General features: G+C 49.8%; 1 protein-coding gene across 4 annotated transcripts in view; it reads right to left on the minus strand.

Annotated features, from left to right (window-relative positions):
• Positions 1–23,123, minus strand: part of COG7 (component of oligomeric golgi complex 7) — a 97,096-nt gene that overhangs the window by 42,122 nt on the left and 31,851 nt on the right. For all 4 annotated transcript variants that reach the window (XR_011252703.1, XR_011252704.1, XM_069570350.1 and 1 more), the window contains exons 7-9: positions 20,163–20,361; positions 5,868–5,995; positions 4,419–4,573 (exon numbers count right to left, since the gene is read on the minus strand). Coding sequence is in view for 2 of the 4 variants with exons in the window: in XM_069570350.1 (XP_069426451.1) it covers positions 4,419–4,573; positions 5,868–5,995; positions 20,163–20,361 (482 nt within the window). In the remaining 2 variants the exon portion in view is untranslated. The remainder of the gene's footprint in view (positions 1–4,418; positions 4,574–5,867; positions 5,996–20,162; positions 20,362–23,123) is intronic.

Raw genomic sequence — 23,123 nt, forward strand, 5'->3', positions numbered from 1 at the left:
TAAAACGTTTGTCTACAATGCGGGAGACCCGGGTTTGATCCCTAGGTAGGGAAGATTCCCTGGAGAAGGAAACGGCAACCCACTCCAGTACTCTTGCCTAGAAAATCCCACGGACGGAGAAGCGTGATACAGGTTACTGTCCATGGGGTCTCAAAGAGTTGGGCACAACTGAGCGACTTCACTTCACTTAGGCACATTCTCCCATATACTTTAAATCATCTCTAGATTACTTATAATACCTAATACAAGGTAAATGTTATGTAAATTGTAAATACAATATAAATGCTATGTAAATAGCTGCCAGCATGTGGCAAACTCACGGGTAAATTCAAGTTTTGCCTTTTGGTACTTTCTGCACATTTTTTCCCCAAGTATTTTCGATCCACAGTTAGTTGAAGCCACAGATAAGGGATGCTGGCTACAGATGGCTGGCTGTACAGTTCTTGGAAGGTAAACAATAAACATGCCTTTGGGAGAGCACGGTAAGGAGGTCTGGGGTGGATGGTCATATGCTCTGGAAGCCAAGAGGCTCCCTAAAACCCACAACACCTGCACACATCACAGAAAATCTTGCTCCTCTCCCTTCCCAAACCACACGCTCTAGGGAGGACGGTGGACTATGAGGACCCCAGGCACCGCCCTGAAGAGTAAGTCTGTGTGGTGGAAAGAAAGGCCATTCAGAGAAGCAAGTGGACAAAACTGCAGCAGGCCACTGCGCTGAGGACAAGCGCCGGTGCTGCTGCCTTCACGGAGGCCTCAGACCGTAGTGCTGGAAAGCTATGAAACCAAAACGCCACGGACCCCACCCAGAGACGTGACAGCTTCCCCTGGGGGAGGGGCAGGGGCCTCAGGACACACTGAGAGGGGGCTCTTGGAGGACATAATTGTGCTTTAGCTGAAGAAGGTTAAACACCTATCACCACCCTGCAACCGTGACAAGCACGCGAAGAGCACCCCGCCCAACAGTGCCATTGTGCTGCAGAAGCTCCTGACAGAGTCCCTGGGATGGTGAGCAGCTGTGGAGCATGGCAGGGGCGTGAGGTAGGAGGAGGTGGGTGACTGCTTAGCCCCAGTGGGGCTCGCAGGTGATGTGTGCATCACACCGCATTTTTATGGCATTCGTACCAAAACACTCCGGCTCTCTCAATAATAAATGTTTCCAAGTGTCTCCACCATGCAAGGTGCTATAATTATGTGCTTTCACTCAATATTCCCTGGGCTTCCCTGCTGGCTCAGATGGTAAAGAATCTGCCTGCATTGCAGGAGATCTGGGTTTGATCCCTGGGTTGGGAAGATTCCCTGGAGAAGGGAAAGGCTCCCCACTCCAGTAGTATTCTTGCCTGGTGAATTCCACTGACAGAGGAGCCTGGCGGGCTACAGTCCATGGGGTTGCAAAGAGTGACTGAGCGACTAAGCACATTCACTTCTCACTCAATATTCACATCCACACAGAAAGGTGATATTATCACCATCAGTTTCCCCACCTAAAAGATAACAAGACTCAGAAAGGAGCATGAACCCACCCAAGGTCCCAGCTAGTTAAGTGCTGAGTCAGGATCTTAGCTCAGGGGGCTCCACCTCCAGGGCCCAGGCTCCCTCACAGCCAGAATGCCCCTGACTCTGTACCACCCCATCTTTAACTATGGATTCTACAGCCTTGGCCAAATCCAGGTTAGGCTACCCTCCTGCCCTGCCTGCATCCTTCATCCTCCCTACCCCTCCTTCCTGAACACCATCCCATGCCCTCCCCACTACTGAACGAGGTCCCACTTGAACCCTGGCCAAGTCAGTGTCACCCTTATTTCCCTGACTAATTTCATAAACAAATATCAGCTATTTTGGTACCTTCAAATCCTCCCCTTCTAGAGAAGGTGATCTGGCTTCATCATACATCCTTTGGTCCAGTTTGAATTTTTAACATGGATTTGCATTACTTTTTAAAATGAAGGAACTGAAGTAACCAACACAAGAACCAAAAATGAAAACATCACCAACTGGGAGGAGAGAGGATATGAGAGGACCAGACTCAAAGAGGCCCAGTTCCTTACCTTTCAGGGTTGAGAGTCAAGACATAACAGTTAAAGGTGATAAACGAACAAATTTTCTTTAAAGTCTGGAGAGAAGAGTGAGAAGGCTAAGACTCCTTGAGCCCAATGCAGGGGCCCTGGGTTCGATCCCTGGTCGGTGAACCAAGATCCCGCGTGCCGAAACTGAGGCCCAGCGCAGCTAAATATATTTAAATAAAAGACTAAAACTTGTGACTTCTGAGGAGAAGGACATGGGCAGGAAAGAAGGAAGACTTTTGCTTTTTTACACCTTTTTGTATTTAAATATATATGTATTTTTGAAAGCGTTTTACTTTTGTTTTATAATAAAACTTTAAGGTCTCAAAAAGAATTATTTCATCCACAAAATCCTGGTTGGTGGCAGAGAAAGAGGTGAATTTTATTTGATTAAACCTGTTGCTGATGTTTCTCTCTCTGGAGGTGCCATCTGGGTTCACCTGCTCCCCCTCCCTCTGCGAGCAGGGCCCCTGTCCCCTCAGTATCTTCCTGTGAGCCGCCCTCGGAGGTGCAGACCGCCCGCGGCAGCGACCAACAGCACAGAGCTCACGGGGCATGTTCAGTATTTCTGGAATGACAAGGGTTCCCTAAACTTACGGCAGCAAAAGAGCATTCAGTTCAGTACGAGGAGTTTCTTGAGACACAAGGCAACTTTATTTCAGAATACACTCTCTTGCAGAGCCTGAGAATGTATCCGTCCATAAGCTAAACACTGAAGCATCTAACCTCCGAAGGGCCCTTTCACCTCAATCACACAGGTCAGAGAATCCAGCCTTTTACTGAAATTTCTTACCTCTTCTTTTCTCTAAGTAAATTTAATTTTGGTCTTCCCTCTTTTCTTTCTCCTAATGGCTTTATCGCCTTTGCAATTCACAGATCACACAAGTCAAAGGTTTTTATGCAGTCACAGAGTTGTGCAACCATCACCACAATCAACTTTAAAACAAGCTTCATCAGCCTTAAAAGAAACCCTGTTACCTTTTAGCAGACATCCTGCATCTCCTCCAAATGCCCCCCTCCCCAGCCCTTTTGTTTAGTTGCTTAGTCACCTCTGACTCTTTTGCGACCCCATGGACTGCAGCCTCCCAGGTTCCTCTGTCTATGGGATTTCCCAGGCAAGAATACTGGAGTGGGTTGCCATTTCCTCCTCCAGGGGATCTTCCCGACCCAGGATGGAACCTGCATGCCCTGCCTAGGCAGCCACTAGCCTACTGTCTGTCTCTATAGATTTGCCTGTTCTGGACATTTTGTATAGATGGAATCATATAACGTGAGGTCCTGTCTGACTGGCTTCTTCTACTGAGCATGATGTTTATATACTTTTTTATTTTATATTTTTAATTACACAAGAAATGTGTTAATTTAGTCTCCTTTTTAAGAATCAGAAAATAACAAAGCTAAGTCTCCTATGATTACTTAGTCCTCCCTCTCCTCAAATATCATCAGTGTTTCCAGTTTTGCCTAACCTTCCGCATCAGGGCTGAGCAAAATTTGTCTGTTCAGGTCCAGGTATTAAGCTTTGCAAGTCACAAGGTCTCTGTTCTAACTACTCAACTCTAACTTCATTGGGAGGATTTAGAGGCCACAGGTAAGTGAATGGGCTTAGTGGAATTCCAATAACACTTTTACAAAAACAGACTTGGCTCATGAGCTAGAGTTTGGTGACCTGTATTCTATAGGAACATATAGTGCACTTATAGTTTCAAAGAGGATCCAGAACAGGAATTGGCACTCCTGGTTTCTTGTAAACAAAGTTTTACTGGAACAAGGCCACATCCACTCAGGTATGTGCTCTCTCTGGCTGCTTTTGTGCTTCTGGGGAAGCACTCTCCATGAAAGTCTCTATTGACTGCAAAGCCCTCAAGGCCCACCATACTTATCATCTGGTCCTTGGCAGAAAAGCTTTGCTGAACCCTGCTACAGAAAATGTACTCTCCATAGTATCCTGCAACTTTTTATTCACTTCAACAGTATGTTTTGACATTTATCCCTGCTGTTATGTGTAGGTAGAATTAACACCTTAACTGCCTCATAAGGAACTCCCTTAGTATGAATATACCATATCTTATTTGGCCATTTCCAAATTGATGGACATTCTGGTTGCTTTAAATGCTCCACCATAATGAATGTGCTGTGATGTTCTTAGCGTCATTAAGGACGTCCCCTTAGGCTTAGGTGCAAGTGATTCATGGCAGGAATACGGACATCCGCATTTTTAACTGGGAGACACCACTCTCCCATGAGGCTGGCCCTGACTCCATTCTCCCAGCCTTACTCGGCAAAGAGGGACTTCAGGGCCATCAGCAGGCCATTATCTCCCTGCAGCTGGCCCTGATCCCACTTCCCCAGCCTTACTTGGCAAAGAGAGACTTCAGGGCTGTCAGCAGGCCACAGGTCCCCAGGCCACTGGTGAATCTGATGCATCTGTCAACGGCTGCAGAAGACAGGCCAAAGAGCTTGTTCACAGAGTGGCTCAGCTCCTGCACACAGTCAATGACTTCCCCGTGCTCCTGGTCAGCAGAGACAATAAAAAGCTGCTTCAGACTGAAGAACAAATGAATAGACAACATCCAGATGGGAGGAGCTCCAGACCTCCTCATTCATGGTCAAACCACTTACTACGAACATCAGAAATGTAGTCCCAAACTATGAGAGCTCTGTAAAAGCCTGACTGAAGGAAGAACAGTCTAAGCGGCCAGTGAGATCACAGAAATAAACTCCTGGCCAAAAAGCATGATCAAATCCTTATAGACATCCTTATATATGTATTTTTTATCTCTTTCCTCTTTTTCTGTGATTAAGATGGTATCTTTCCCTCTGTGGAGAAGGCAATGGCAACCCACTCCAGTACTCTTGCCTGGAAAGTCCCATGGACGGAGGAGCCTGGTAGGCTGCAGTCCATGGGGCTGTGAAGAGTCGGACACGACTGAGCGACTTCCCTTTCACTTTTCACTTTCATGCATTGGAGAAGGAAATGGCAACCCACTCCAGTGTTCTTGAGAATCCCAGGGACAGGGGAGCCTGGTGGGCTGCCGTCTATGGGGTTGCACAGAGTCGGACACAACTGAAGTGACTTAGCAGCAGCAGCAGCTGCAGCAGCAGCAGCTCTCCCTCTGGCTCTCAAGTGAGGGTCTGAATTCTTCGTATCACACACTCCAAAAGAATGCAGTGAAAAAAAAACATGCTTCCTTCAGGGGCAAGAACATAACTGAGTGGAACAGACTTTCTAGGGACATCCTTAGAAAACAGAAAAAAAAAATGGCAGGAGGCAGCTGGCTTGAACTACTGTAAGATCTATTCTTCAATGTCAACTCACCTCCCGCTGCTGCTGTTGCTGCTGCTGCTGCTAAGTTGCTTCAGTCGTGTCCGCCTCTCCCGCTAGACAGACTTAATTATTTGCAATGGAAATTCCCCTCTGGTGCGTCCACCTGGTGAACCTGGCCTGAGAGCACTGCGCTTGAGTGCTCCGCTCCAGTGTCTGTTTGCATATCTGCCTTGAACAAAAGACTGCGTAATCATGACTGACTCAGGGAGATAACCAACGTAATCTTGAGAAGATTTAAGCCTCTGAGGGGTGCTAGGTCCTCACTGGGGATTTTAAATAAAAACCAGGTAGCAGACCTGTGGTCTCATTTGGATTACGAGAGCCCAGGAAGCGCTGAGAGCCCATGTTTGATACACCTGTTCCCACTCTCTGCATTCCATATGCTGGCTCCCACCTTCTCCGAAGCATCCCAGCCAGCCCGACCCTAGCCTGGCAGATACAGCGATGTCCAGTTGGCCCTGGCAGTGCTGTGACCTTACCAGAGGCACCTCGCTGAACTGGATGAGGAGGTACTTCTCTTCCATGTCGCCATACTTCAGCTGGTAGGGCTTGTATGGACCATACACAGCATCCACCAGCTCCATGACTTTCACCAGGTTTTGCTCATCTTCAAGGAAATCAGAAATTAAAAGCAACAGTGAACAAGGAACTGGAAATTAACTGGTGAAAAATGATAGGTGGAAGGAACTCTACTGGAACTTTTCCTATTTCATCTTTGGGGTGCCTACTATCTGTTCATCTGCTTTTACCATTCATGGAACCTGTAACAATCATGTCAGTAAATATTTCAATAAATTTGAGCTTTGTGTACTATTTGTCTAAAGTGCTATTAAAGACACTGATTCAGGGAGCTTCCCTGAATTTCTGGAATGACAAGGTGGTCCAGTGGTTAAGAATCGGCCTGCCAATGCAGGGGTCGCAGGTTTGATCACTGGTCTGGGAAGATCCCATGTGCCTCAGAGCAACTAAGCCTGTGGGCCACAACTACTGAGCCTGCGCTCTGGAGTCCATGCTCTGCAGGAAGAGAATCCACCACAGTGAGAAGCCCACCTAGGGCAACTAGAGAGTAGCCCCCCACCCCAGGCTTGCCGCAACTAGAGAAAGCCCTTGGGCAGCAACAAAGACCCAATGCAGCCAAAAATAAATAATAAAAAATTTTAAAATAATAATAAAGATATAGATCCCCTTAATCCTATAACCCATCATAATTGAGAACCTCTTCAAATGATAACCCTCTCCAGGGTCAAGTTCAAGAACTGCTACAGAGAAAAGGCTCTGCACAAAGAACATTTTCATTTGGAGCATTCCTAGGATTTTACAGAAACGGGATATGCACCAAAATTCCTATATTCAACTACATGAAAATTTTAACACGCATATTCTGTGACACAGTAATCCAACTGCTAAGAATTCTCTCTTCAGCTGGGATCCAAAGTCTTTGCCATAGCCTGCAAAGTTCTACCATTGCTTGACCTCAGGAGGTGAAAGAGGGGGTAGTTAAGGATGAAGGCTCCTCTAACTGAAGTTCTCTTGCTTTCTGTTAGTGGGACTAGGTACAAATGACCTAACTTTTCAATGTCTCTTTCCTCAACTGTAAAATGAGGTTAATAATGGCATCAATTTTATAGGCTTAACTGGAGATTAGGTAAAATAGTATGTGTCTAACACATGTAAGCACTCAATAATGCCAGCTACTTTTGTACTCAGCCTGGCATGCTACGGTCCATGGGGTTGCAAAGAGTCGGACACGACTGAGCGACTGAACTGAACTGACTTTTGTTAGTACTTCTACAGCCTTGGCCTCTTTCACAACTCCCCTAGCCTCCAGCCTTCTCTCGGTTTCTCAAAAGCTCCCCTCTGGCCACCGGCTACTACTTCTGTTTGCAAAGACCTTGTTCTTCCCTAACCCTCTTCATCTGGTTAGCTCCTATTCTTCCTTCACGACTCACTCAGTTCATGTCTGAGGGTCTCGATCATCTTTTATCGGCTTAGGACCATTCTACTTTTCTCCTAGAACCATTTTGCTATTCAAAGTACTCATCTCGCTTTGTAATTATACACTCATCAGTATGATTATTTGGCTATTTCCCACTGGAATATATATTGTATGAGAGCAGGGACTCTGTCTGGTTTTGCTTAGCACGGCATCCTCAGCATACAGCACTCCAGAACTAGCCCATTTATAGTTGAATAAGTAAATACCTTTTGACCTCTCTGTAAGAGGGTCATGAAAAGTAATTGTATGTGTATACAAAAAACACAGAGACACACATATGTATACACACACACACACACACACACACACACACACACACACTGCTGATGGAAACCATGATTCTCTCTGTAGAGAACAGATGCAATAGAGAATGGCAAGAGGTAAAAATCTACTGGTGTTGGATTTGATTTGGAAATATCAGTATAAACTGGTAATTTTTTAAAATATGGGGTTTCCCTGGTGGCTCAGTTGTAAAGAATCTGCCTGCCGATACAGGAGACATGGGTTCAATCCCTGATCCGGAAGGATCCCACATGCCACAGAGCAATAAGCTGTGTACTACAACTACTGAGTCTGTGCTCCAGAGGCCAGAAGCCATAACTACTGAGCCCTAGTCCCACAGCTACTGACGGCTGAGTGCCCTCAAGCCCGTGCTCTGCAACAAGAGAAGCCACTGCAATGAGAAGCCTGCACACCACAACCAGAGAGGAGGCCCTGCTCACTGCAACTAGAGAGGAGGCCCTGCTCCCTGCAACTAGAGAGGAGGCCCTGCTCACCGCAACTAGAGAGGAGGCCCTGCTCACCGCAACTAGAGAGGAGGCCCCGCTCACCGCAACTAGAGAGGAGGCCCTGCTCACCGCAACCAGAGAGGAGGCCCTGCTCCCTGCAACTAGAGAGGAGGCCCTGCTCCCTGCAACTAGAGAGGAGGCCCTGCTCACCCCAACTAGAGAGGAGGCCCCGCTCACCGCAACTAGAGAGGAGGCCCCGCTCCCTGCAACTAGAGAGGAGGCCCTGCTCACCGCAACCAGAGAGGAGGCCCTGCTCCCTGCAACTAGAGAGGAGGCCCTGCTCACCGCAACTAGAGAGGAGGCCCCGCTCACCGCAACTAGAGAGGAGGCCCCGCTCCCTGCAACTAGAGAGGAGGCCCTGCTCACCGCAACCAGAGAGGAGGCCCTGCTCCCTGCAACTAGAGAGGAGGCCCTGCTCACCGCAACTAGAGAGGAGGCCCCGCTCACCGCAACTAGAGAGGAGGCCCCGCTCACCGCAACTAGAGAGGAGGCCCTGCTCCCTGCAACTAGAGAGGAGGCCCCACTCCCTGCAACTAGAGAAAAGCCCCTGCTCACCACAACTAGAGAGGAGGCCCCGCTCCCTGCAACTAGAGAGGAGGCCCTGCTCACTGCAACTAGAGAGGAGGCCCTGCTCCCTGCAACTAGAGAGGAGGCCCTGCTCCCTGCAACTAGAGAGGAGGCCCTGCTCACCGCAACTAGAGAGGAGGCCCCGCTCACCGCAACTAGAGAGGAGGCCCTGCTCCCTGCAACTAGAGAGGAGGCCCTGCTCACCGCAACTAGAGAGGAGGCCCCGCTCACCGCAACTAGAGAGGAGGCCCTGCTCCCTGCAACTAGAGAGGAGGCCCTGCTCACCGCAACCAGAGAGGAGGCCCCGCTCCCTGCAACTAGAGAAAAGCCCCTGCTCACCCCAACTAGAGAGGAGGCCCCGCTCACCGCAACTAGAGAGGAGGCCCTGCTCACTGCAACTAGAGAGGAGGCCCTGCTCCCTGCAACCAGAGAGGAGGCCCTGCTCCCTGCAACTAGAGAGGAGGCCCTGCTCACCGCAACTAGAGAGGAGGCCCCACTCACCGCAACTAGAGAGGAGGCCCCGCTCCCTGCAACTAGAGAGGAGGCCCTGCTCACCGCAACCAGAGAGGAGGCCCTGCTCACTGCAACTAGAGAGGAGGCCCTGCTCCCTGCAACTAGAGAGGAGGCCCCGCTCACCGCAACTAGAGAGGAGGCCCTGCTCACCGCAACTAGAGAGGAGGCCCTGCTCCCTGCAACTAGAGAGGAGGCCCCGCTCACCGCAACTAGAGAGGAGGCCCTGCTCCCTGCAACTAGAGAGGAGGCCCCACTCCCTGCAACTAGAGAAAAGCCCCTGCTCACCGCAACTAGAGAGGAGGCCCCGCTCCCTGCAACTAGAGAGGAGGCCCTGCTCACTGCAACTAGAGAGGAGGCCCTGCTCCCTGCAACTAGAGAGGAGGCCCTGCTCCCTGCAACTAGAGAGGAGGCCCTGCTCACCGCAACTAGAGAGGAGGCCCCGCTCACCGCAACTAGAGAGGAGGCCCTGCTCCCTGCAACTAGAGAGGAGGCCCTGCTCACCGCAACCAGAGAGGAGGCCCTGCTCCCTGCAACTAGAGAGGAGGCCCTGCTCCCTGCAACTAGAGAGGAGGCCCTGCTCACCCCAACTAGAGAGGAGGCCCTGCTCACCGCAACTAGAGAGGAGGCCCCGCTCCCTGCAACTAGAGAGGAGGCCCTGCTCACCGCAACCAGAGAGGAGGCCCTGCTCCCTGCAACTAGAGAGGAGGCCCTGCTCACCGCAACTAGAGAGGAGGCCCCGCTCACCGCAACTAGAGAGGAGGCCCCGCTCACCGCAACTAGAGAGGAGGCCCTGCTCCCTGCAACTAGAGAGGAGGCCCCACTCCCTGCAACTAGAGAAAAGCCCCTGCTCACCGCAACTAGAGAGGAGGCCCCGCTCCCTGCAACTAGAGAGGAGGCCCTGCTCACTGCAACTAGAGAGGAGGCCCTGCTCCCTGCAACTAGAGAGGAGGCCCTGCTCCCTGCAACTAGAGAGGAGGCCCTGCTCACCGCAACTAGAGAGGAGGCCCCGCTCACCGCAACTAGAGAGGAGGCCCTGCTCACTGCAACTAGAGAGGAGGCCCTGCTCCCTGCAACCAGAGAGGAGGCCCTGCTCCCTGCAACTAGAGAGGAGGCCCTGCTCACCGCAACTAGAGAGGAGGCCCCGCTCACCGCAACTAGAGAGGAGGCCCCGCTCCCTGCAACTAGAGAGGAGGCCCTGCTCACCGCAACCAGAGAGGAGGCCCTGCTCCCTGCAACTAGAGAGGAGGCCCTGCTCACCGCAACTAGAGAGGAGGCCCCGCTCACCGCAACTAGAGAGGAGGCCCTGCTCACCGCAACTAGAGAGGAGGCCCTGCTCCCTGCAACTAGAGAGGAGGCCCTGCTCACCGCAACTAGAGAGGAGGCCCCGCTCACCGCAACTAGAGAGGAGGCCCTGCTCCCTGCAACTAGAGAGGAGGCCCCACTCCCTGCAACTAGAGAAAAGCCCCTGCTCACCGCAACTAGAGAGGAGGCCCCGCTCCCTGCAACTAGAGAGGAGGCCCTGCTCACTGCAACTAGAGAGGAGGCCCTGCTCCCTGCAACTAGAGAGGAGGCCCTGCTCCCTGCAACTAGAGAGGAGGCCCTGCTCACCGCAACTAGAGAGGAGGCCCCGCTCACCGCAACTAGAGAGGAGGCCCTGCTCCCTGCAACTAGAGAGGAGGCCCTGCTCACCGCAACTAGAGAGGAGGCCCCGCTCACCGCAACTAGAGAGGAGGCCCTGCTCCCTGCAACTAGAGAGGAGGCCCTGCTCACCGCAACCAGAGAGGAGGCCCCGCTCCCTGCAACTAGAGAAAAGCCCCTGCTCACCCCAACTAGAGAGGAGGCCCCGCTCACCGCAACTAGAGAGGAGGCCCTGCTCACTGCAACTAGAGAGGAGGCCCTGCTCCCTGCAACTAGAGAGGAGGCCCTGCTCCCTGCAACTAGAGAGGAGGCCCTGCTCCCTGCAACTAGAGAGGAGGCCCTGCTCACCGCAACTAGAGAGGAGGCCCTGCTCACCGCAACTAGAGAGGAGGCCCTGCTCCCTGCAACTAGAGAGGAGGCCCTGCTCCCTGCAACTAGAGAGGAGGCCCTGCTCACCGCAACTAGAGAGGAGGCCCCGCTCCCTGCAACTAGAGAGGAGCCCCTGCTCACCCCAACTAGAGAGGAGGCCCCGCTCCCTGCAACTAGAGAGGAGGCCCTGCTCACCGCAACTAGAGAGGAGGCCCTGCTCACCGCAACTAGAGAGGAGGCCCTGCTCACCCCAACTAGAGAGGAGGCCCCGCTCACCGCAACTAGAGAGGAGGCCCTGCTCACCGCAACTAGAGAGGAGGCCCTGCTCACCCCAACTAGAGAGGAGGCCCCGCTCACCGCAACTAGAGAGGAGGCCCTGCTCCCTGCAACTAGAGAGGAGGCCCTGCTCACCCCAACTAGAGAGGAGGCCCCGCTCACCGCAACTAGAGAGGAGGCCCCGCTCCCTGCAACTAGAGAGGAGGCCCTGCTCACCGCAACCAGAGAGGAGGCCCTGCTCCCTGCAACTAGAGAGGAGGCCCTGCTCACCGCAACTAGAGAGGAGGCCCCGCTCACCGCAACTAGAGAGGAGGCCCCGCTCCCTGCAACTAGAGAGGAGGCCCTGCTCACCGCAACCAGAGAGGAGGCCCTGCTCCCTGCAACTAGAGAGGAGGCCCTGCTCACCGCAACTAGAGAGGAGGCCCCGCTCACCGCAACTAGAGAGGAGGCCCCGCTCACCGCAACTAGAGAGGAGGCCCTGCTCCCTGCAACTAGAGAGGAGGCCCCACTCCCTGCAACTAGAGAAAAGCCCCTGCTCACCGCAACTAGAGAGGAGGCCCCGCTCCCTGCAACTAGAGAGGAGGCCCTGCTCACTGCAACTAGAGAGGAGGCCCCGCTCCCTGCAACTAGAGAGGAGGCCCCGCTCCCTGCAACTAGAGAGGAGGCCCCGCTCACTGCAACTAGAGAGGAGGCCCTGCTCACCCCAACTAGAGAGGAGGCCCTGCTCACCCCAACTAGAGAGGAGGCCCTGCTCCCTGCAACTAGAGAGGAGGCCCTGCTCACCGCAACTAGAGAGGAGGCCCCGCTCCCTGCAACTAGAGAGGAGGCCCTGCTCACTGCAACTAGAGAGGAGGCCCTGCTCACCGCAACTAGAGAGGAGGCCCTGCTCCCTGCAACTAGAGAGGAGGCCCTGCTCCCTGCAACTAGAGAGGAGGCCCCGCTCACCGCAACTAGAGAGGAGGCCCTGCTCACTGCAACTAGAGAGGAGGCCCCGCTCACCGCAACTAGAGAGGAGGCCCTGTTCCCTGCAACTAGAGAGGAGGCCTGCTCACCGCAACTAGAGAGGAGGCCCTGCTCACTGCAACTAGAGAGGAGGCCCTGCTCCCTGCAACTAGAGAGGAGGCCCTGCTCACTGCAACTAGAGAGGAGGCCCCGCTCCCTGCAACTAGAGAGGAGGCCCTGCTCACTGCAACTAGAGAGGAGGCCCCGCTCCCTGCAACTAGAGAGGAGGCCCTGCTCCCTGCAACTAGAGAGGAGGCCCCGCTCCCTGCAACTAGAGAGGAGGCCCTGCTCACTGCAACTAGAGAGGAGGCCCTGCTCCCTGCAACTAGAGAGGAGGCCCTGCTCCCTGCAACTAGAGAGGAGGCCCTGCTCACCGCAACTAGAGAGGAGGCCCCGCTCACCGCAACTAGAGAGGAGGCCCTGCTCCCTGCAACTAGAGAGGAGGCCCTGCTCACCGCAACTAGAGAGGAGGCCCCGCTCACCGCAACTAGAGAGGAGGCCCTGCTCACCGCAACCAGAGAGGAGGCCCCGCTCCCTGCAACTAGAGAAAAGCCCCTGCTCACCCCAACTAGAGAGGAGGCCCCGCTCACCGCAACTAGAGAGGAGGCCCTGCTCACTGCAACTAGAGAGGAGGCCCTGCTCCCTGCAACTAGAGAGGAGGCCCTGCTCCCTGCAACTAGAGAGGAGGCCCTGCTCCCTGCAACTAGAGAGGAGGCCCTGCTCACCGCAACTAGAGAGGAGGCCCTGCTCACCGCAACTAGAGAGGAGGCCCTGCTCCCTGCAACTAGAGAGGAGGCCCTGCTCCCTGCAACTAGAGAGGAGGCCCTGCTCACCGCAACTAGAGAGGAGGCCCCGCTCCCTGCAACTAGAGAGGAGCCCCTGCTCACCCCAACTAGAGAGGAGGCCCCGCTCCCTGCAACTAGAGAGGAGGCCCTGCTCACCGCAACTAGAGAGGAGGCCCTGCTCACCGCAACTAGAGAGGAGGCCCTGCTCACCCCAACTAGAGAGGAGGCCCCGCTCACCGCAACTAGAGAGGAGGCCCTGCTCCCTGCAACTAGAGAGGAGGCCCTGCTCCCTGCAACTAGAGAGGAGGCCCCGCTCACCGCAACTAGAGAGGAGGCCCTGCTCCCTGCAACTAGAGAGGAGGCCCTGCTCACCGCAACCAGAGAGGAGGCCCTGCTCCCTGCAACTAGAGAGGAGGCCCTGCTCACTGCAACTAGAGAGGAGGCCCTGCTCACCCCAACTAGAGAGGAGGCCCTGCTCACCCCAACTAGAGAGGAGGCCCTGCTCCCTGCAACTAGAGAGGAGGCCCTGCTCACCGCAACTAGAGAGGAGGCCCCGCTCCCTGCAACTAGAGAGGAGGCCCCGCTCACTGCAACTAGAGAGGAGGCCCTGCTCACCCCAACTAGAGAGGAGGCCCTGCTCACCCCAACTAGAGAGGAGGCCCTGCTCCCTGCAACTAGAGAGGAGGCCCTGCTCACCGCAACTAGAGAGGAGGCCCCGCTCCCTGCAACTAGAGAGGAGGCCCTGCTCACTGCAACTAGAGAGGAGGCCCTGCTCACCGCAACTAGAGAGGAGGCCCTGCTCCCTGCAACTAGAGAGGAGGCCCTGCTCCCTGCAACTAGAGAGGAGGCCCTGCTCACCGCAACTAGAGAGGAGGCCCTGCTCACTGCAACTAGAGAGGAGGCCCCGCTCACCGCAACTAGAGAGGAGGCCCTGCTCACTGCAACTAGAGAGGAGGCCCCGCTCACCGCAACTAGAGAGGAGGCCCTGCTCCCTGCAACTAGAGAGGAGGCCTGCTCACCGCAACTAGAGAGGAGGCCCTGCTCACTGCAACTAGAGAGGAGGCCCTGCTCCCTGCAACTAGAGAGGAGGCCCTGCTCACTGCAACTAGAGAGGAGGCCCCGCTCCCTGCAACTAGAGAGGAGGCCCTGCTCACTGCAACTAGAGAGGAGGCCCCGCTCCCTGCAACTAGAGAGGAGGCCCTGCTCCCTGCAACTAGAGAGGAGGCCCTGCTCACCCCAACCAGAGAGGAGGCCCTGCTCACTGCAACTAGAGAGGAGGCCCCGCTCCCTGCAACTAGAGAGGAGGCCCTGCTCCCTGCAACTAGAGAGGAGGCCCCGCTCCCTGCAACTAGAGAGGAGGCCCTGCTCACTGCAACTAGAGAGGAGGCCCTGCTCACTGCAACTAGAGAGGAGCCCCTGCTCACTGCAACTAGAGAGGAGGCCCTGCTCACTGCAACTAGAGAGGAGGCCCTGCTCCCTGCAACTAGAGAGGAGGCCCTGCTCCCTGCAACTAGAGAGGAGGCCCCGCTCCCTGCAACTAGAGAGGAGGCCCTGCTCACCGCAACTAGAGAGGAGGCCCCGCTCCCTGCAACTAGAGAAAAGGCCCTGCTCACCGCAACCAGAGAGGAGGCCCTGCTCACCCCAACTAGAGAGGAGGCCCTGCTCCCTGCAACTAGAGAGGAGGCCCTGCTCACCGCAACTAGAGAGGAGGCCCCGCTCCCTGCAACTAGAGAAAAGGCCCTGCTCACCGCAACCAGAGAGGAGGCCCTGCTCACCCCAACTAGAGAGGAGCCCCTGCTCACTGCAACTAGAGAGGAGGCCCTGCTCACCGCAACCAGAGAGGAGGCCCTGCTCCCTGCAACTAGAGAGGAGGCCCCACTCCCTGCAACTAGAGAGGAGGCCCCGCTCCCTGCAACTAGAGAGGAGGCCCTGCTCACCCCAACCAGAGAGGAGGCCCCACTCCCTGCAACTAGAGAGGAGGCCCCGCTCACCGCAACTAGAGAGGAGGCCCTGCTCCCTGCAACTAGAGAGGAGGCCCTGCTCACCGCAACTAGAGAGGAGGCCCTGCTCACCGCAACTAGAGAGGAGGCCCTGCTCCCTGCAACTAGAGAGGAGGCCCTGCTCACCGCAACTAGAGAGGAGGCCCTGCTCACCGCAACTAGAGAGGAGGCCCTGCTCACTGCAACTAGAGAGGAGGCCCCGCTCCCTGCAACTAGAGAGGAGGCCCCACTCCCTGCAACTAGAGAGGAGGCCCTGCTCACCGCAACTAGAGAGGAGGCCCTGCTCCCTGCAACTAGAGAGGAGGCCCTGCTCCCTGCAACTAGAGAGGAGGCCCTGCTCCCTGCAACTAGAGAGGAGGCCCTGCTCACTGCAACTAGAGAGGAGGCCCTGCTCCCTGCAACTAGAGAGGAGGCCTGCTCACCGCAACTAGAGAGGAGCCCAGGTAGGAACAGACTCAGCACAACCAAAGATAAATAAATAGGCACACAAATGTCCCCTCCCTCTTGAACCTCCTTCCCACCTCCTTCCTCATCCCACCCCTCTAGGTTGTTAAGGAGCCCGGGTTTGAGTTCCTTGAGTCATACACCTATGGCTGATTCATGTCGATGCTTGGCAGAAATCAACACAATCCTGTAAAGCATGTATCCTTCAATTAAAAAATAAAATTAAAAAAAATTTTTTTTAAATAAAGAAATAAAATAAATGTATTTCCTAGCTCTGTTCACAAAGGGCCTAGGAAGTAATATTAGCCCAGCAACAATAAGCATGCATGGTGCCACATCTTGGTTCCTAAATACCATTTCCCACTAGAAGAAACCAAGCTCCTTGAGAAAACGGCTGATTCCAGGTCTGAGGCAGTACAAAATGTTCCCAGATCTGTGTGTACCAAAAAGCAATAAAAACTCTAAGGCTGATAGGGACATGTCAAAATGATGCAGGCACCAGCCTGAAGGGGCAATCACCGACCAAATTTGAAATAACCTAAGCATCAAAATGAATAATGAAAATAATTATAATACAATGAATTTAAAAATCCATAAGTTTATAGTGACATTAAAGAGAGACAAAGGAAGAAAAATCTCTTCACAAAAGAATGCCTGCAAATGTATGTAAAAGAAATGAGAGAATGGTAATATGAGAATATTACCATTTTATGATCAGCAATGTAAAGGCATATTCAGGCAGGAATTACAAACGGATGCTAAAGTCATTAGGTAAATGTTTCTTAAGGAACGGAATATTCCTATGGGCTAAAATATCACCCCATAGATAATTATTAATTACAAAGAGGAAAAGGTAACTTCACAATGGAGTGACCTGGCAGGTATAACTACCAAGTGATTAATCCAACCCACCACCAATAATTGGACATTATGTGTCTCCTGATGTGATGCCACAGAAGTATACATCATCAACAGCGTGGTATTCTTATTAAAAATGTTTCATCTAAATCTAAACACAAGGAAACAACTAGATAATTCCAAGCTATAGGACATTCTATAAGAAAACTACCCTGTATTCTGCAAAGACATCAGTATCATAAAAGACCAGAGATGAGATGACTGTTTTTAGTTTAAAAGAGATTAAAGAGAAAGGACAACCAAAAATAATGCATGTACACTGAGCAGACTTTAGTAAGAGGTAGGGAAACGGCTATAAAGACTGTTGTGGAACTAGGAAAATTTGTGTACTGGATGACAGTACTGCATCAATATAAAACTGGGAGGGTGACGGTGATAATAAAATATTGTATTAAAAATATTTAACAAGGACTTCCTTGGTGGTCCAGCCGTTAGGCATCCACCTGCCAGTGCAGGGGACACAGGTTCGATTCTTGGCCCAGGAAAATCCCACATGCTGCGTGGCAACTAAGCCCAAGTGCCACAGTTACTGAGCCCACACACTGCAACTCCTGAAGCCCCCACACCCTAGAGCCCATGCTCTGCAACAAGAGAAGCTGCCACAGTGAGCCCACACACCCACCACAAGGAAGAGTAGCTCCCACTTGCTGCAAGCAGAGAAAGTCTGCACACAGCTACAAAGACCCAGCTCCATCAAAAATAAATAAACAAATAAAAATTTAAAAGACAGTAGTTCTTCAAAAAAAAAAGGTAACAACATTGTAAAGCAATTATACTCCAATAAAAACTAATAAAAAATAAAAAGCATTTAAGTACATACACACACTCATATACAAAATATGCATATGTATATAACGTAAAATATTGTTTCTGGACAGCTGATTGAGCTTGCTCTTTTTCCTTCCTTGTATTTTCTGGGTTTTTCTAAACCCAATACGTGTGTGTATGTGTTCAGTGGTGTCCAACTCTTTATGACCCCATGGACTGTACCACCAGGCTCATCGGTCCACAGAATTCTCCAGGCAAGAATCCTGGAGTGGGTTGTCATTTCCTACTCCAAACATATTGCTTGTTAACTATAAAGTCAACTAATTATTTTTTTTTACTTTCTACTGCATAACCTTTTAGAGAGTTACACTATATACATTAAAATAGAAAAGTCTTAAAGGTAAACTAGAAAGTTAGAAAACGTATCTGCAACATAGCTGATAATGAGAAAAAATCCATACTATGTAAGATATTTTGGGAATACACACCAAATTTTTAACAGTGGTTATTTCCAGCTAGTGGGATTATAGGAGAGTTTCATCTTATGTTATAGATATAACTGTATCATGAATTTTTACAACAGTGCTTTGTTGAGAACATATTTGATAAAACATTGTTTTAAATAAATTGCCCTTATAAATTAACCAGAAATAGATTAAACTCTCAAACAGAAAAAGAGGCAAAAGAATAAGCAATTTAAGAGAAAAAATATAACTTTTTATAATTTTCAAACTGGCTAGTAATCAAAGAAATGAAAATTGAAACAATGTATTGTTAACTGTCTAAGAAACTGGCAAGGGGAAAAACAATAGAGCCTAGTGCTGGTTAGGGCATGGGGGAATGAGGAGCCTTATTTACTACAGATGAATCCGTAAAGAGGCAGAAACTTTCTACAGAACTAAATGTGACAAAATCTTTAAATTTTTCATTTATTAGCAACTGTAATTTTCAAACTTCTTCCAAGGAATAATCAGAAGTGGGCTCCAAAATCAATGTGCAAGATTGTTTATAATAGTTTTATTTCTAAATAGTGGATTAAAAAATTAAAGTAAGCCATCATTATCAAATGGTCATTAAAAACCATGTCTTAGGAAGATACTTAATGACATAAAAATGCTCATTATATTAATGTGAGCAAAAAAGAGAGTATAAGATCATATAAACTAGTATTTTTCAAGATACATGCACATGTATATATTTATATATGCACCTATTTCATACGTTGTTGTTATTTAGTCACTAAGTCATGTCCAACTCTTCTGCAACCCCATGTACTAGAGCCTACCAGGCTCCTCTGTCCATGGGATTTCCCAGGCAAGAATACTGGGTGGCCAATTTCCTCCTCCAGGGGATCTTCCCAGCCCAGAGACTGAACCCACATCTAGAGCACTGGCAGATGGATTCTTTACCACTGAGTTACCTGGGAAGCCCTTTATTTCATATACATTTATGAACATGTATATTTATATATGAACTACTGGGAGGAAATAAAATGTTCCCATGCCTCTCTGAGTGAAGAGATTATGGATCATTTTTATTCTCTTTTATTTTTATGTCTGTTTCCAAAGTACTTTTAAACTAAAAAATACATATAATTTTTTTTTTAATCTCAATAGGAATCATGAAAAATCTAAACTTCCATGGCTGACTAACAAAGTACTTTCTGTATCTGGTTCTTTAGAGGGTGGTTCTCTCTTCTTCAGCAATATCCATCATCAGTAGGAGGAAAGCAACCTGCTTCTGGCCCTGCCTTCATTCCACTCTGCCCCTGCAGGACACTCAGCCTAAACACTCTCCAACCACTAGGACAACGATGTCCAGATCCCTGGAAGCTGTCCACATCCACCGTGCCTCTCCCACAGTCGAGGCCTGACCAGCAAGTGTGCCAAAAACCCCTGATGAGTCATCAGGAACTCGAACAACAAACACACTCCCTGGAATGTACGAGGTAATTATACATGAAGGCAATTAAAGAGAATAACTAGTAAATAAACCAAGTTAGTGACACACAGCAGCCCAATGGCAGAAGCAGGCCTTCCTGCAGGCGACTTCCTGATTTGACAGCAGCATTCCTCACGAGGTCTGTGTGACTTAAAGCTTTATGATGCTTTTAATATAGATGGAAAACAGCTGGGGAAATGCAACACACCACGCATTGTTTGCCCAAATGGGAATAAAAAGCGCTGTGCTCTCACACAGCATCTGGGGAAAGCCCAGGTACCTTATAGCCACCCTTGGTCCTAATACGGCATCCTTGCCCTTAAAAATATGCTGTTGCCCTTGCAAAAGCCTCCTCTAATCCACTTGTTCTCTTGAACTTACTTTTTTAGGCTGACTTGCCAGAGGTTCTGTGATGACTTAAGAGGAAGAGGACACCACCCTCCCAGCCTAACTCGCTGCCCACTCGCTGCCACTGACGTCCACCTGCCTCTTACACTCTAAGCCCCTGCAGAAGTCCCTGTCACTTCCCCAGCATGTGTGAAGCGTCTAGGCAGCACTGGAGCTAGGCAAATATATTAGGCAACAATTATTTCCATAATGGCAATGTTTTCATGGAAAAGGTTTCCCTCACTGTTGAGAAGGAAAACACTGCTCCTTTCCATGTCTGTAAAATCAGTCACTGGAAAAGGTAAACAAACCCAGGCCCCCCGACCCACCCCAAAAAAAGTGAGTGAAGGCAAGTCAGAGAGCTGGGAGGAAGCATGTTTACGTGCGTGGGGGAGCAGGGCCATCTCCAACCCCTTGGCGAAGTGGGCGGTGGCATCGTAGAACTCCAGCAGCTTGACGAGCTCCAGCTCAGGTCCTGCCCGCTCCACGCCGGAACTGAGGCACATGGGCAGAGAGGGCACCAAGGCCCCCAGGGTCTGAATCAGCAAAACAGTTACTACGTCGTGGTGGTTCTTGAAGACCTGCAGGGGGAGAGAGGCGTCCGTGTTATCACATGGGAGCAAACCTTCCAATGAAGCAGACTCCTGGATGGCCTGCAGGAATCCCTCTGAGCCAGGAAGTAGTCCAATCAAGAGCTACAGGGTCCAGGCTTCGCTCAGCACCCAAGTAGATGTGCTCAGAAGCCAAGTAAACTAGCAAGACTTGTGCCTTGCCTCCAAGACAACTGGCTACTTCATGTCTGCCTAACTATTTTCAAATCTATCACATGTAGTATTTGGATACTGGCTAGAGACAGGACTGTGAAAATGAAATGCAGAAACGGGGAGGGTATGGGTGGCAGGGAACAAACAGAACTGAGGAAGAGCAATTCACTGAATCAGTTAGAGGATCTGGAAGCACATTTGTAGACCAGCCTGCAAATCCTCTGTCCGTGGGATTCTCCAGGCAAGAATACTGGAGTGGGTTGTCATTTCCTTTTACAGGGGATCTTCCCAACCCAGGGATCAAACCTGGATCTCCTACATTGCAGGCAGATTCTTTACCCACTGAGCTAGATAATAATACTACCCAAGGCCATCTATATATTCAGTGTACTCACCATTAAAATCCCCAAAGTATTTTCTGGAGAAACAGGAAAACTCATTCTAAAATTCATATGGAATTTCAGGGAACCTCAAATAGCAAAAACAATACTGAAAAAGAAGAACATTGACTATCTCATGCTTCCTATTTTCAAAATTTACAACAAAGCTATAATAGTCAAAACAGTGTGGCATCTGAGTAAGAATAGACAAATAGCCCAATGGCATAGAATAGAGAGCCCAGAAAAACACATGCATGGTTAAATGATTTTAAACAAGGGTGCCAAAAATCATTCAATCGAAAAAGGACAGTCTTTTTGACAAATGGCACTCAGAAAACTGGAAATCCACATAACAACAACAAAAAAAGTTGGATCCTTACCTTATACCATATATAAAAATTAACTCAAATGTTAAGACCTATATGTTAAAGAGTGAACTATAAAATTCTTAGAAGAAAACATAGGGCAAATTTCTCATGATCTTGGATTCTTATGCATGGCTGACGGGAATGGAAAACATTGCAGTTGCTATGGAAAACATTTGGCAGTTCCTCAAAATGTTAAACATAGGATTATATGATCCAGCAATTCCACTTGTAGGTATACACCCCCAAAAATTGAAAACAGGGACCCAAACAGATGTTTGTACACCCCTGTTCACAGCATCATTATTCCGAATAGCCAAAAGTCAGAAGCAATTCAAGTGTTTACCTACAAATGAATGGATAAACAAAATTCGATAAATACACACAACAGATTACTCAGCCATAAAAAGGGAAGGATCCTAGAAAACATTATGCAACGTACATAAAACAGCACTCACTTGACACCAGCACTTATATCATGTAAGTATTACCTCTTTTTTCATTCGCCCCCAAGAGAAGACGGGTACCAACGTGACTACCAACACGAATGCACCCACTGAAATCATACGGCTGCAACTGGTTATAAGGTGGTCATGCACATGGTCCAAAATATGCTAATATCTTTTCTTAGATTATTATGAAAAGAGAAGATCAAATGTTTTAATTCTCATAGTGAATTCAATGAGCACCTATTTAGTTTAATAAATATCACTGCTGGAGTCTGAGAGAAAGAGACAGAGGAAATTTGCATTTAACCCAACAAATACCGAAACAACCAATTTATATTTCCTGAATGACAGCTTCCAGCCATCTACTAGGTGTCACCATTGAGCTGAGCCACTCTCTCTTGGAATTTTAAAGTGTCCCAGATTGGAATTCATTCTTTTCCTGCTGACCTCCTCAGACCTGTTTCTCTCAACTTCCTTATTTCTGTCAGTAGCATTTCCATTCGACCAGAATAAAAATCTCTCTTTCCACTTTCCTTCCTTTCAGGTCCTTTGTCACCTACCAGGTTCTAACAATTGCCCATTTTTTAACTGGATGCCTTTGTTACGTTACCATCACTATCCTAGACCAAACATAGCTTCCTACCTGTCTTCAGTCTTTCTTCATCAATTCACCCTATTTACCATTACCAAATTCACTATTTTTAAAGGTTATTTAGAATTTTTCTTATGCTTTAAATGTTTAAATATTGCAAGATTCAACAATTAGTATTTTGCCACAAATGCTTTACTTCCTAAACCATTGAAAAGGTAATCACAGGTATCATGACATGTTACCGCTAAATACTTCGGCATATATCGCCTAAGAATAAGGCCAGCCTTATCACCACAACACTGCAACTAATCAAACTTAACTTTGATGTAATACTTATACCTGCTATGGTCCATGTTCAAATCTCCTCAATCATCTTTTTAATGTTCTTTTGAATAGCTTTTTTTGTCATCACGCAGAATCCCATCCAAGATCGTGAAATTACATTCAGTTGCCTTTTTGTCTCCTTTAATCTTAATAACTCCCTGACTGTTTTTCTTTCATGATACTGACATTTTTGAAGAGTCCAGGACAGTTGTTTCAAAAAATGGTCTTCGATTTATCTGCATGCTTCCTCTTGGTGAGACTTTTTGGCAGAGGAACTACATAGGCGATGGTCTAACACCAAAGTGATTCTTAAAACAGTAACATCATTCACACTACTGCTCCAGATGCTCACTGCCTTCTAGAGAAAGCCAAACTCCTGTCTTGCATTCAGTGTTTCTCCATCATATATTCCCACTGCCTCCACACAAAATTGCACCAATACACACCCTCCTCTGTCTCTATCCAAAGT

The sequence above is a fragment of the Ovis canadensis genome, chromosome 24 (assembly GCF_042477335.2).
Source record: "Ovis canadensis isolate MfBH-ARS-UI-01 breed Bighorn chromosome 24, ARS-UI_OviCan_v2, whole genome shotgun sequence".
NCBI classification, from domain to species: Eukaryota; Metazoa; Chordata; class Mammalia; order Artiodactyla; family Bovidae; genus Ovis; species Ovis canadensis.